The following is a 15,308-nucleotide window of genomic DNA, read 5'->3' on the forward strand; positions in this document are numbered from 1 at the left end:
AGCTGTAATTTAGGCAGGGTTGTAAATAATACTCAGCCCTTTGAAACGTCGGGTGGAGCAAAATAAAGACAATATAATAGTCTTCATTTTCAGTTTGGACTGTTGGCTGATTTTGTCACCCTGACTCTTTTGAATATGTGGGCATCATGTCTGTGATGGCCTGATGGATGCTGCCTATCCCAAGAACAGTGTCTGTTGCACCAAAGCACCTCCACAGGCTTTGATGAGTCTCTTGTTCTGCAAGGATCATCAGGCTGCAGGAGATCACTGAGCAAGACACCCTGCCTTCAGGGAATAAACTCACCTGTATCTATACTACGCTGCTTACTCTTGCTTCTAGTTGAACACAATCCTCAGCTCAATTTTGTCCTTTAGAAATTCAATACATAGGAGAAAAAAACCCTAATATTCCTGTGTCATAGAACTAAATTATAATGTTGCTAAATAAGACACATTGCTGGCCTACTGCATGAAGTTATTGCTTTTATTTCTCACTTTTTTTTTCTTGTTTTCTGCCCCTTCTTCTATTTTCCTTTCTATTTTCCACTTTTAGCTGACTATTTCCTTATCTCAGGTAAATGAATATTCCAATTCACTGTGAACCAGCTAATGCCACAAACAAATTTGGATAAAGCCCAGTGTTAATTCCAGATACAGATTTTCCCTTTTGATCTGCTCCGAGGGAAAGTTACTCGGGAAAGAAAAGGGAAGATAACGTCCTCCAGTTCTTTCTGGATGATGCAAGTGACTGCTAAAATTAAAGGCTGAATGTGATGTACCTTTTCCCAGGTTTCTCCAACTTTCACAAGCGGCTACCCAGCAAATAGCTCTTCTAACATCAGCGTGCGGGTTTTTTGCCATTCCATTTGCACATCTGATAAAAACACGATAGTTTGGTGAACTACATGGTTATGCCACCATTAAACAAAATTTGTTATAAACCAAGAAAAGGAATATCAGAACCCAGAAATTTACTTCGGAAGCTAGGACTTGCTTTCCAAAGCACCTTTTTCCATGTATAGTTTTATCATAGGGGTTTGATCTTCATCCCATTTGACACCAGTTTGGCAAAAGTTTCTAACTGCAATCATTGCATGCTGCCTCGTACATGACAGCCTCTGCTTCCCCCCAAATAACCCAGCTTTGTGGCATTTATTTGAAGCTACAGCTTGGTGCAGAGGTTTGCAGACTGTTGAACAACCTGCTCTGGCAACTTACAATTTCATGCACTAAGCCTAGACAGACTCAGCTGCATGGGGTCTCTGAGCACATTAGCTCACTTAAAAGAGTCTCTTCCTAGGTGATGGCACTACGAAAGAGGTGTTTAGGAACATCTCTCTAAAACCCCTCTACCATGTAATGCCACTACTTACCTAGAAAGGTTTGAGCAACTCCAAGTGTTCAAAAATTTACCCAGAATGGTGAAATGGGGTAAGATGCATACTGGGTGGGTGGCACCAGGGAAAGATGCTGCATTTAAATGAGCAGAGTGCAAAATCAGCTGGAAGATTATTGCAGATACATACTGGAAGTGGAGATTCCTGCTCCGGATCAGCCTGTGTTTGGAAGAACACCCTGCTTCCACTTTGTCTTCAATGAAGGAGGTTGTAAGAAAGTAGCTGAAAAGCAGTCAAACTCAGAAAAAAACTGGAAGGGAAATACTGTTTTGCCCTTCTGTAGCACTTCCAGCTCAGCATAGAAGCAAAAGCTGTTTGTTGCTTTTGCTTTAAAGAAACTGGGTGTCACATTGGCAGGTACACAAACCTATGAGCATCAGCTCCCCACCAATGCGTTTTTGTTTTAACAAGCTAAAAAGGTCCTTGATAAGAGCTGGTGAAAGGCCCATTGTCCTGCCACATCCTTTTCCCAACTTGACCTGTCAACAGAGCAGAACTCTGCAGCCCTGGGCATACAGAGCGGGTGCGAGAGACATGCTTTCCTTCAGAGTCCTCTTTCAGCTGCTGGTTTGTGCATGTGTCCATCTTCCTTTTGTGATATGGTATGTATTTTACCAGAGGCCCTAGAAAGAACATGTATGGACCTGGACCTTGCTGTGCTTCGTAGCTACAAACACAGAATGAAAGGATGCTCCCTGGCCTGACGAGTTCACTGGGTTTGCGCTCAGGTTTATTCTCTTCTTTCCCTTGGTACCTCTTTTATTCAGGTTGATTCACTTCCCTTTCACCACTCTGCCACTCCTTTTTTTATGTAATTGCTCTTCAGTCAACCCAATTTATGTCTTTTTAGTCTTGTGTAACCTGGTACCACTTGTGATATTTCTCCTTTCCTTAACCTTCTTTCTGCCCTTCTTTTCCAGTGGTTTTTGTGGTTTATATCTGTTGTGTTGTCCCTCCACCTACTGCGTGCAAAGTAAAGGAAGGGAGAAGTACCTGAAACCGGAGAGACAGAGAACGGGGTTAAATGTAATTACGGATCTGAGAGACAGGAGACTAGGGCAGGATGGGATAAAGAAAAGCAGGCTGGTGGAGAAAAAAAATATGCTCGTTAAGGAGGAGGCTGGACATAGGAATTTCCTACACGAGAGGAAAGGCAGGTCTTGATGAGAACAATATAAAGAAGGAAGGAAGCGGCTGTTTGGGTGAGTAGAATTGACTGTGGCTGCGGATGAAAGGAGAAGCTGAGCCAGGCTCTGTGCAATCAGCAGAACTATCAGCCTGGGATCTGGAAACCTCCAGGAGAGGCAGGACCAAGTGTCAAAGACAGAAAGGAAGGCTGGGCAGGGAAAAACCCACACCTAAAAGCATAGCAGCACTTGAAACACAGAGATACTGATCAGGGATTTGTTACCCAGGGAACAGACAGGATGGGGAAGACCCCAGAAATTATGCTTTCTTAATGACATTGAATATTTACAGGCCTTTATGCAAGTGATCTCTCATTTTGAATCACCTGCCCTCTGACTCATTAGGCTGATAATAGCTAAATAACAACATATGTAGTAGTATATCAGATCCTGGATAGTCAACAGCTTTTAAAATCTAAAAAATTAATTAAATGGTAAGACAGGCAAATAGGAAAACGTCAAATGGTGCTCAGCTACCAGGAGACAACTGGTTGTATTAGATTTCAAAAATCAATATAAAATTCCAAAATAGAGAAAACCTGCTTCGCAAACAGGCTTCACACTCTCCTAGGACAGGGTGAGAAGAGAAAATACTGTTTTTCTCCAAGGAAAGAGCAAACTCAGATGATCCATCCACTCCTGTAATTCCCAGAATGACATAGAACATCGATGCCAAGCCTGACAATATGTTGCTGAGTGAGTGGAAGCAGAGAGAAAGTGACTGCGATAGAAGACAGCATGGCCGGGGTAAACAAACAGGTGCTGTCAGCCAAATGCTGAACACTGCAAATGCACCACAGCAGATGCCCTGATTAAATAAAATGTGAAGTCACAACATTTGTCTGTGATTGAAAAAAACTCAACATGCTCTCACAATCTCAGATTCATTGATTTTTCATGAGAATTAAAAATAACTAAAGCTTTGGTGTTATTTTTTCTTTGCACTTGCAAGTTTTTTAAAAATAAAAAACCCTCTTGAATGGGAACAGTCTCTTTGAGTCATTTTTCAAAATTAGGGTTTTTCTATCTCTTGCTTCTGAGTGGATATCTTTACCAACCTTCTCTCAAAGACAGGCTACATGTCATAGAGAGTTGAACTGTCTTTGAGCCTAGCTATATCAATGAAGAGAATGCTAAATTTCTGGTGAAGATCTCTGCCACCACCCTCTTCTGCCCTTAGAGATGCTGCTGCGAGGGTTCCTCTTGTCCGCTCACTCAGCCCACCTCTCAGTTCACCCCTTCACACATGACAAGCTGTGCAAGTACACAACCTGCCTTCAGTAAAAGATCCCCAAATACTCTCCAGCAGGTTTAATACCTGTTGAGAGGTATTAATACCCAGGATGACTTATGCTGGGGCTGTCCAGCTCCTGCTCCATCACCAGGCAGCCACGTTGCTCTTTGCAACGGTGTGAGTCCTGTGACGGGTCAGAGACAGCATCTCTGAGCAGCTCTGAAATAATCTGGAGGTTACACAGAGCTCTGCTGGATGTGCCTACCCCTGTTTTATACTCTAGAGAACAAAGGAATTCCAAGCAGAATTTTAAAAATAAATACCTTACAGCCTCAAGTTCTCTGTGAGATATTCCGCGGTTTGTTGAAGGGACAAAAAGGACAAGCAAACCAATGAAATGTATAAAAGTCCTTGCGCAAACAACTGAGAAGATATTTAGCCAGAGCAGTCTGCTTATGGCTCAGATCAGATTTCTCAAAAATCTGGCCTGGGATTGTGCAACATCCCCAACTATGACCACTATGGTCGGGGGAAAAAAGATCTGCTCAGAGAATATCAGCCAGGACTGACAGATTGTGGAGGAGATAAGGAGGCAGACAAGCCCTGGTGCCAGCAGGGTAACTTCCCTTCTTAACCAGAGCAGGGGCCTTGCTGGTTTAAGGCACATTTATAAAAGCTCACAAAGAAAAGATCAATAAGCCAGGTAAAACAGAATATAAATAGAGGATCCTTGGATGTTTCACCCATTTACTCTCCACGCAATGCTTTTTTGGTAAAAGTAATTTTTTCCAAACAGAGGGTACCCATGTTACTGGAAGCATGTTTGTTTTGAAGAGCAAGCTTTATTGTCTGGTTAATACAAGCAGAAGGAGAGAGAGCACAAAGATGTCATCTAACAGTAGTTTTGCACAGAGGTTGGTCTTGAACATCAGATTCATTCCTTCAGGAAGACACATTTTAGTAGTGGAAGCTGCCCAGGACGCGTCTTCCTCGACGCAAGCTGTTCATTGCTGCTGTGGGATAAGATCAGGCCTGCCACAACCAACCAGGCCTTATTAATCCCCTGTTCCTGCTGTTCAAGAAGGTTAAAGATTTTAGATGTTATACTGAAGGCAAAAAGGAACAGGAGAGTTTGTGTTCCCACTGGAGATGACTAAATTGGGTAAGAAGACCAAATCAGTTAACACATGTTGAACCCTCACTCTACCTGAAGTTATGTTTTCCTAAAACCCTCTATTTTTCTTTCTGTGCACAACAGCAGAGAGATTCCTGACAACCTCTGCTTCTACCTTCTCCTATAAACACCATATTACACATTTTTCCACAATTGCTTTACTTGCGCATAGGCACAGTCTGCTTTCAGGAAGGGTGACTGCACCTGGACAAAGATACGCAGCTTGACACCGATACCTGCTCCTCTATAGATTTTCCTGTCTAATAAGTACAGATGCAAGATTATTGCAGGCAATAAGGACTACCGAGACACTAGCTTGGGTTTTACCAGACAGAAAAACAGAGAGGCTAAACCGAAGCATTTGTTTTAAAAGAAGGGAGTTTTACAACCAGCTACAAGAAAAAATCTACTTTATTGCTGATACAATTTCCATTGCTATGTTTCCGGTAATGCTTCTGGTGAGAGGCAGCAGAGTGACCTCAGGAAAACCCTGCTAGAGTTTCTAAGGGGCTCATACTCTAGCTTGCCTCCTATATGAGTTGCCAGGGTGGCTGTAATAGGGAAAGAAAAACCACTGAAAAAACCCTATGACCGGTATTCAAGGGGCTTAGAGCAAGCCCTGCAACTCTCCAGGCAGATGGTGGTTTAAAAAAAAACAACCACCAAGCTGGGCTGATGTTAGAATTGTGTTTCCATGGGAACAGGGAGGTAGGGATGCTGCGGATGCTGCCTTGTACTTGACTGAATAGGAGGGAGGTTCAGGATTAGGATTAAGAAAGAAGTGGCCAGATTTCTGCTGCCATTCAGGGTGTATTTTACACTCCTAAATACAAGACAGGGCTCTTTAAAGGACTGCACTAGCTCTATACCCACATGTCTTTGTGTGGATTTAATAAATTTTAAAAGATGTATATGCTTGAACATAAGAGTGAACATAAGAGTGCGTCAAAGAGTATGTTTTGGGCCAGTTTTGGGCACCCCAGGTTAAGAAGGACACAGAAATGCTTGAGCAAGTCCAGTGGAGAGCTACCGAGATGATCAGGGGACGGGAGCATCTCCCTTATGAGGAAAGGCTGAGAGACCTGGGTTTGTTCAGCCTGGAGAAGACTGAGGGGGGATCTCATCAATACCTATAAATATCTACAGGGTGGGTGTCAAGAGGATGGGACTGGACTCTTTTCAGTGGTGCCCAACGACAGGCCAAGGGGCAACGGGCACGAGCTGGAACACAGGAAGTTCCACCTCAATATGAGAAAAGACTTCTTTCCTGTGAGGGTGACCGAGCAGTGGCACAGGCTGCCCAGGGAGGCTGTGGAGTCTCCTTCCCTGGAGACATTCAAAACCCACCTGGACGCGTTCCTGTGCCCCCTGCTCTGGGTGTGCCTGCTCAAGCAGGGGGGTTGGACAAGATGATCTCCAGAGGTCCCTTCTGACCCCTGCCATTCTGTGATTCTGTGTAAGTGCACATCATCTTTAGTGATCCATGAAAGCTGAGTGTATAAACGAGAAACGCCTGTCCACTTCTCAGTTTAAGACAAGGTGTGCGGTGGTGGTCTCTGTATCAAACCGATGCTCTGTGCAGTACGATGGTTACCCCAGCCCATTCCAGTTCTTCTAGTTCTCCAAAAGGTGACGCTGACATCACCAGACAGCAAAATCATACATTTGATATTGTGCAGTGATAAAAAAAGAGGTAGGATAATTATTTTAAATTGTTAGTCTTCCACTGCCCCAAGAGAATAAATCTAATTGATGCTTGATATACATCAGTGTTATTTAAATATTACAAGAATCAGAAAACAGTTTGTGTTAGCATAAGTATTTCAAAACACACTTATTATTTCTCTTTAAATGTTTGAGATTAGATTACCATTCATCTAGTTTTCATCTAGTTGCAGTTCTCAGAGTAATCCTTATAAACTCATCTCCTGGTTTTAGGCCCTTCATTATTCCAGTGAATTTCAAACAACAAAGACCAAAACAAAAGGCAAAGAAAATAAAGACAAAATCCCAGAACGGTAAAAGAGTTAAATATATGCATTTACATGACATACTTATATTTGAAGTCAGAGGGTTTTTTTTTTTTTTTCCTTTGGCTAATTTACAACCATAAACAAGATTTAAAATCCCGAGTTTTGAAACAAGGCAAATTCATGCCTAAAATAAAAGAATGTTGAAAAGTAGATCCTATAGTTTGCTTCTCATCAAAATTTGTTGACAACTATCACAAGCTGAGAATGTGACCAGTTATGACCCCTCTCAAAATAACCCCTTAGCTGTAGGGGTTAATGTTCACACACCTGTGTTTCCAGCACACAGATTTTTTTTTCTATGCTTGAATAAACATAAACAAGTAACTTCGGCTCATCTTCCAAACACCTATGAGCAGAGATTTTCAGAATTTTTGCTTTAAAAAGGCCTTGTGAAGATTTTTTTCTTCCCTGTTTCTAGAAACTTCTATGCTTAACCTTAGGCTCCAGAGCAGCTGCTCGAGCTAGGACTGCTCCCACAACACGAGTTCACATGTCTCTGCAGGACAGAGTTTGTGTTCTTCCCTCGCATAAAGGGGAAGGAAAAAAAAAAAAGAGTACGGTGGTTTTTAAGCACACCTTGATGCCCGCTTCGCGGGGCCGCGGAGCGCGGGGAGACGCCCGCGGCACCTGCGGGCGCGCCGCTGCCGGGGCCGGGGCCGGGGCCGGGGCCGGGGCCGGGGCCGGGGCCGGGGCCGGGGCCCCGCGGCCCCCGGGGGAGGGTCCGGGCGCGGGGAGCGAGGCCCGGACGCTCTCAGGTGCTTCGTGCAATAGCATCAAGTGCCGTTAAGGTGTTCAATGCAACCGCCGCAGCCAGCAGCTCGCCGCATACGCGGGCGGCTCCGTGCCCTCCGGGAGGTGCGGGGATCGGCTGCCCCCCTTTACCCCCCGCCAAACCGGGGGGGGCCTCGCCATCATCCCGCCGCCCCCTCCCGCGATGCGATGCTGGCGGCGGGAGGCGGCGACGCGGGCATTTGCATCGGGCTGAAGGCAAAGCGGCTTTCGCCCGTCTGATTTATTTTTAGCCGGCAGCTCGGCTCGGCGCGGCTCCCCTCCGCCGGCGGGGCGGGCGGGCGGGGCGGCAGGCGAGGGAGGGAGGGAGGGAGGGAGGACGGACCGAGCCGGCGAGGCGGGCGGAACGGGGCACCGGCGGAGAGGTTACCGCAGGCAAGCCGCAGCCAGGCGAGCTGCAGAGCGCCGCCGCCCCCCGGCTGCGAGAGGAGGAGGAGGAGGAGGAGAGGCGAGGCGAGGCGAGGAAGGCAGCGGCCTCCGGCGTCCCCCTGCTGCGGCCGCGGCTCACCTCGGGCTGGCGGCTCGCTGCCTGCCCGCTCCCCCGCCGCAGCCCTGCAGATGGCCAGTGCCGGGCTGGAGCTGGGAGAGGTGCAGCCTCCCCCCGAGCCCCCCCAGCCTGAGCTGGCCTTCACCGAGGCTCAGAAGTGGATCGAGGTAAGGCGGCGGGGCGACCCGGTGCCCTTCCCTCACCCGTCGCGGGGTCCGCAGGCATTTTATTCCACGCCGAGCTCCCTCCCCCGCCCCGCTTTGCTCGCTGCGGGGAGGGCGGCCGGGGCCCGCCGAGCCGCTACTCGGCCCCCGCGCAGCGCGCGCGCCTCTGGACGGACCCCGTCCCTCCCCTCCCGGCGCATCGCTTCCAAACTGAATCCCCTAATTGCGTTCCCCTCCCCGCCCCCGGGGCTGGAATGAACGGGGCGGCTGTAAACAGGAGCCGCGCAGGTGCGCGGCGCGGACGCGTTCCCCTGCGGGGCTCCCACCCGCGGCGTCCCGGGGGGGTCGGGGGGCGAGGGACCCCCCTCCCTGCTGGGGAAACCTGCGGCCTTGCGCCCCTCCAGCTCCCCTCCCGCGGGCGGCGGCGTTCCGCGGCCGCGCAGGTACCGCTCCGCAGTGCGCGGAGGGGCGACCCGGGCGAGTCAGCACCGCTGCGGGGGCTGGGGGCAGCGCGACCCGCGGCAGAGCTCCCCTGCAGCCCCTTCGCCCATCGCTCAGCCGAGCCAAGGAGAGACACGCAGTCTCGCTCTTCAGGCAGGGCAGAAAAATAGATCTGCCTGCTGTTTGCTTGTGCCATAAAATGCAAAGACGGGCAGGTGGCGGGTGAAATTTAATAGTTAAATATTTTGGCATGTAACAATAGAGACACTTTAAATAACTCTTCATCTGATGGCTGGTACGAAACACGCATGAAGGTGGTATAAACCCAGATACCAGGGTAACAGCTCCCTTCAGCTGTGGGCTTTGGATTTAATCTGCAGCTTTTAGTAAGCCTTGGCGGATTCTGTTTTCTGACAGTGGTTAGGCAAACTCGTGTTAAAATTATTGTGACTTCAAGATTCACTGACGCCCTGGGAATTTTAGACTGTAATGGTTCACTCCCATATCAGCTGGAAAGGTAATGCTGTGTCAGACTTCAGGGAATTGGCACTGGCACAGTAAGCGGGCTGCTGTAGGGCCAGAGGCAGAAGAACAATGAGGAATGTGAAAAGAAGGGCCTTTATGCCAAGGAAAGGTGAGTATGCAGCCTGGGAGAGGAAAAGTGAAGTGCATATAAACACTGGTTGTCTTGGGAAGATGAATACACCGGTGTCTATACAGCCTTCTTTGTAGTACAGGACCAAGAGGGAGGCACATGACTCCATCATACGTATGGTCCATAAAATAGCTTGTGACCATGAGCTCTGCTCGCTGCTAATGAAGCCAAGAACTCAATGGCAGTACTCTGTAGGTAACAAAGCTGCCAGCAGTCACTCCAGGCGTGATGATAATTAAGGGACTTAAAGTCTTCCTGTACAAGAGCAGAAACTTGTGGGTTGGGCAGAAACTTCCCTCTTGAGCAGTTTATTCTGCATCTCACTGTGACTGGAGGTCTCACGCCTGTTCTTGTGTGACCCAGAGCCTGGTGAGCAGAGCAGAAGGGCTCTTAACTCCTTGTGTGCTCCACACAGGCCGGAGAGGTCTATGCGCACAAAAGAGGCTGTCTATAACTTCTTGTGCTTCCTCCTTCACTTTTTAAAATCTGCTTGATGCGTGAATGGCAAAGTTGTAATGTGCTGTTACTATTGCCCCTGTCCTCTTGCCTGCGGGAGTGTGTCAGGAGTCTGGAGCACTGCCATGCCTGTGGTGTGAGAGGGAAGCATCTGCCTTTCCAGCAGTGCCCAGAGTGGATGCCCTGACTAACAGAAAGGAGGGGGAAGCTGCCAGTGAAGCAAATGTGGCTTAATTTGCCTAATACGTTATATTTCCTTTTAATCTCAGTTTGGCTTAAGCTCTGGAGCATGAGGGTGATTCTCTCTTCCAAAAATCTGCTTAGCATTCACTGTTCTAAACCTGGATGATTTGGACTGAGTGAATTATGCAGATCTTGACACGTTAGTCCAAAGTAATTGAAAAGCAATGTCAACCTTAAGAAGAAATTAAAAAAGTCAAGAAATGCTATAGATACCAACATTCAGTATACCAAGCCCTGTTGATTTGGGTGAAAACCAAAAACGGGTCGTGCTGTGTCTCGCTACTAGACCCATTTAATTCAGCTGGCTTTGTAATTGTCTCTCACCAATTTATTCTTTGGCCTAGAGAGGTTAACAAATGTCCAGTACGTTGTGTCTTCCAGCTCACTTCTGACCATTTTAAATGACATCTCTCTCAAAAAAAGTGAAAAAACTATTAGGGTTGCAAGCAGGGCTGGTGGACTTCCCTAGTGTGAAGACAGGCTAGCGAGGATGTTAGCGGTGTGAGACAGTTTAAAACCTGTCTTAGGCTGTAAAATAGTGCTCTGCGAGGAAATGAAAGCAGAAATGGACAGATCAAAAACTCTGAGCTTTCTGAGCATTTTTATTTCTAACGGTTAAGTTGTGTGACTTGCTAGTTGGATTCTCATCTGGTTTAAATCCTTGTGTGAGCACTGTCACCATTGTGTAGCGCTGACGGGAATCCATCCTGTGGTCTGCAGTGCATTTCTGCTCTGGTGGGGCTGGAAAGGGAGGCTGTCCTCATTTTACAGATGGGGAGCCAAGACACGAAGTGATGAATGTCTAGATCTGCAATGATTGAGGTACTTCTCTTCCTCTGGTTCAGAGGTCTTAGGGGTCTTGTCTCTACTCACTGGGTCTGTGACCTTTCACCAGAGCAAGTCCCTGCGTGCCAGAAGTCATCTTTTTCCTTTGCCAGTGTTACTTTAATCTGTACTCTGCAGGATAGGGGAGTCTGAGTTGCCCTGAAGTTTGGGTGGATCCTCATAATGATCCTCTTGTTTCTCCCCTGGAGCTCTGAACCAGTAGCACTGGAGTGTTCCCCTGAGCAGGGAAAAGGGTGAGAGCTCTGACTCTTACTGCTGCTTATATATTTAACAGTTTGTGTTTTGTAAGAGAGTATTTTGAGTGGTGATAGATTTGGTGTCATCTGTACGTTGCGGAAGGTGGGATTTTGGAATTCCGTGGATTCTCTGCTTTGATTGCAAGTTGCTTCGGGTAGGAAACTGGAGTTCAGCCTTGCACATGTGTTTAATTTTGTATAAATATCAACTGTGCTTCCCTCTGTGTAACAGTAAACCAGTTCTATTATTTTAGTTTAGCTTGGCATGTGCTACTTAAGTGAAGAATGCCCTCTTAATGATAAAGTGAACTGTATTAGTAGCACTCAGAGGAATTAAAATAAAGGCACCAAATGAAAAACCCCGTGAGAGTGCTACATCAGTCTGCATTATTAAAGGTGTGGTATCTCATTTCAATTAATGTATCTCAGTTTCACTGAAAGACTATATCAGCCATGTAAAGCCTAGTGGCTTAGTACAGCAAAATAACAAATCTAATTTAATCTAATGGCCTGTAATTTAAAAATGTCAAGGTTCCCTGTATGTGTGTTTAAACTAGAATAACTGATGGTTGAAAGAACATCTGTATAAACAGAGTTGTTCTAGCTGCAAAGATTTGTAAGAGAGTAATACAGTAATAAAGTTACATTTAATACCAGTGTAACTCCTAAGGGTATTGTTATCTCCTCATCACACCTCCCAGCCTTGCCTCATTAATATGCTCTCTCCTCATTGTTGAGACTTGGTTCAACTGGGGATGGCTTTTCTGTAGACACTTTCCTTAGAAACTTTGCCAGCTGATAAAAATGCTTCCTTTATAGTTGTATGGCAACAATAAACAAGTCATGTTTTTCTGTCTGCCATGGTCAGTGCTTGACTTGCTGTTCCCTCTAGAAGTATATAGCCTAAAACCCATCAACCTCTAATAAATCTGCTACTTTTCTCCTATATATATATATATTGCCTTTGAGAATTCTCTTGTTAAGGACAAATTTTTCAACCAGAGGGGTTTGTTGGGTGTGTGTGGGTTATTTTCTTTTTTCCTGCTAGCAGAACGCTTACTTCTCCTAGATTTCTATATTTAAGGTGGCAGTTTTGAGTTGGTAGCAGTGGTGTTTCTTCTTGGAGATGCAGTGGGGCCAGTTATATTTCTAAGTGCTTCTGGATGTGTCATGTCATACGGCAGAATAGGAACGCCACTTCTGCACCACTGTCTCTGTGAAATAGTATGAAGGGTAAAAAACCAGGAAAGTGACTCAGGCAAATAAACTTCATGTGAGTGTCTTGTGCCAGGAGTCTGGAAACAAGGGGTTTTTAGGGTGTCTCTCCTTTGTGTGGAAGAAGTGCGAGAGAGCTGAGGCTTATGGGTCCCATTGCAAAAACATAATTTAAAAGGAGATGAAAGTAGTTAATTGGCAAAATCTCGTCTACTTGGTGAAGGGATTTGATTGGAAAAATCTGCTGGGGGGTCCTGGAGCTTGAGGAATACACAAATTTGTTTATATCACCTTCAAAATGTGGAATGACACTAAGTGAGGTGCCCTTACTTTGAGGAATGTCAGAGATTAAGCTCGTTTGGTGAAATGTATTTATAAACTAATGGATTCACAGATTATGCGAGTAACCTGTGTCCCACAGGAGTGTTTCTGTTTCCAAATATGTGTAGACATCTATGTTTCCTTTGCTTTGAAGCTGATTTTAAGATCGTTGAATAGGGACTCCAGTTCCACTGGACATTGATACAGTTCCTAGAACAGTGGTGCCTCTAGCCAGACTGGGACCCTTGGGTGCCACTGCAGTCTTGCCGTTACTTGGATAGGAACAGATCAAATCCAGCAAACATATTCTCCAGTGAACAGTTCCAGAGAAGTCAGTCTGGCTGCCTGTGAGAGTATTTGAATACAGCTATTCAAGTGTAGATGATGGACTAAGCTTTAAGACTGCACGGTTTTATTAATGAAATACTGTAGGGAAGTTGTTGAATTAGCCTGCAGGCAGTGCCTACAGTCCAAATTTCTCAGCATTTATTTAGCCTTTTGTTTTTTTCTTTCCTTTCTTTCTTCTAATGCTGGAAGAGTCTTACCTATATACTTTACATAACATATTGGGAATTAATTTATTAAAGTGAGCAAGCGTATTCTCAGACTAGAAGAAACCTATGCAGATGGCTTAGGCAAGCTGTCTGATTTGTGGACAGCTAAAGTTAGGCCAGATGAATCCTTCCCACAGTGTCTATAAGGCAACCACGAAGAGTCAAAAAGTGTGTGACTGGCTTCTGTTCCTAGATGGATATGAATGCAGAATAACTTATTGTGGTTATAGTGACTGGGCTGGGAGGTTAATTCCTCACTGCTATCTCTAATCTCCTCCTGGGCAGCAGTCAGGGACTGCAGACAGGGTGGATGGGATGCTCTTCATTCTGGCTAAGTTAGTCATTCAGTGGAATGAAAACCAAATTCATTTAAAGGGGATAGAAGAATCCACCCAAACTCTCTGACCCTGTCAGATTACCACCTTCTAGAAATTTTTTCCTCTCCCGGTTACCAGGCAGCCAACCTTCTGTCCTGTATACACGGACCCAATTCCCTTGTCATGAGATCCGTTTAAGCCATGTTACAAGCAGCACTTGGCACAGGGGTGAGAACAATCAGAACAACAATACTATTGATAAAGGGATAATGTCAGGAAATGCGGGACTGAGCTGTTAATTGTCTTAAAAATGAATTAATTTCTCCTTTCAGTACTAAAATTTTAAAATAGGTAAAAGATCTGCCCTTAACACCAGAGTCTGGAATGCCATTAAGAAATTGGTGAAGAAGTTAATGCAGTTAATGTAGAAGTTAATGAAGTTAATGCAGCTATGTAACCTCATTGCACTTGTTCTGCTAGTGTTAACTACATTTTTTAAAATTATTATTGTTTTAAGGAAAGTATTTGTCCTCTAGAAAGGAAGGTGGACTCTTTTCCCAAGTATGGAGGATAAATAGCAGATTTATACAGCAGAATTTTTTCTAGCTTCTAAAATGTGTTGGCCGATCTGGGAAGTGGTATTCTACAAGAAGTTATAAAAACTGTATTACTTTTTGTTTGGAAAAGCTACCGGTCTAGAAGCTTTTCATCCAGGGGTCAACACTTTTATGTACTGGTTCTCTGCAAGCATCTGAGCAAGAACGCTCTTGGAACAATGTTATAGAAAAAGCAAGATTTATAGGGGTGAAAGTGTCACTTAAAAGGGCAGCTGCATAGGGGGAAGGTATGAATGTTCTGGCTTGCAGACCCTGGAGATCTAAGCTTTCCCCCTTCTCCTTCCAATATATCATTTAAAGAAGAAAGTACTGTCTTCCCTTGCCCCACTCAGTCCCTTAGATCATGATGGCTACAACAGCTACTATGGCACCAACAACATAACATTAAAATTGGTAGCTGAAGCTTCTCCCAGCTATGTTAATTGCTGTCTCAGGTGAAAGGGCTGCAGAGTGTGTCCTCGAGACAGCTTTGTAAGAATGTGAAGAACTGTAACACAACCCAGCTTAAAATGAAAAAGAAAAAAACCCCAACCCAAAACTTTCTATTTTTGCCTTTTATTTTTATAAACATAATAAATGTACTCCCTGTACCTGGGACAGGATGGGGAGCGACTGCTGGGGCAGCAGCTATGCTGAAAAGGATGTGTGGGGACCTGCAGGACAACAGGCTTGGCATGAGTCTACAGTGCCCTTGCAGCAGAAGTTGTTAGCTGTTTGTGGTTATTCTGGAGCCGGTAGATTGATGGACATGGTTGATTGCTTCTGCTTGGCACTTGCTAGGCCACACCTGAAACAGTGCATCCAGTTTCGGGGCCCAGAGTGCGGGAGGAGCATTGGTAAGCTGGGAGCTGAGCAGAGAGCCCCCAGGGCTGGATGGGGCTGGAGGACTTGCCCTGAGAGAGAGGCTGACAGAGCTGGGCTTCTTTGGGAGAGGTGGCTTTG

The 15,308-nt window shown here is 45.8% G+C and overlaps 1 protein-coding gene across 1 annotated transcript in view; it reads left to right on the forward strand.

Annotated features, from left to right (window-relative positions):
* The first annotated feature begins 8,152 nt into the window (after nt 1–8,152).
* LIMCH1 (LIM and calponin homology domains 1) overlaps nt 8,153–15,308 on the forward strand; it is a 184,351-nt gene continuing 177,195 nt past the window's right edge. The window contains exon 1 of the mRNA XM_064449349.1: nt 8,153–8,468. Within this exon, the coding sequence (XP_064305419.1) occupies nt 8,373–8,468 (96 nt within the window). The 5' untranslated portion in view covers nt 8,153–8,372. The remainder of the gene's footprint in view (nt 8,469–15,308) is intronic.

This window comes from Phalacrocorax carbo, chromosome 4 (genome assembly GCF_963921805.1).
Source record: "Phalacrocorax carbo chromosome 4, bPhaCar2.1, whole genome shotgun sequence".
NCBI lineage: Eukaryota > Metazoa > Chordata > Aves > Suliformes > Phalacrocoracidae > Phalacrocorax > Phalacrocorax carbo.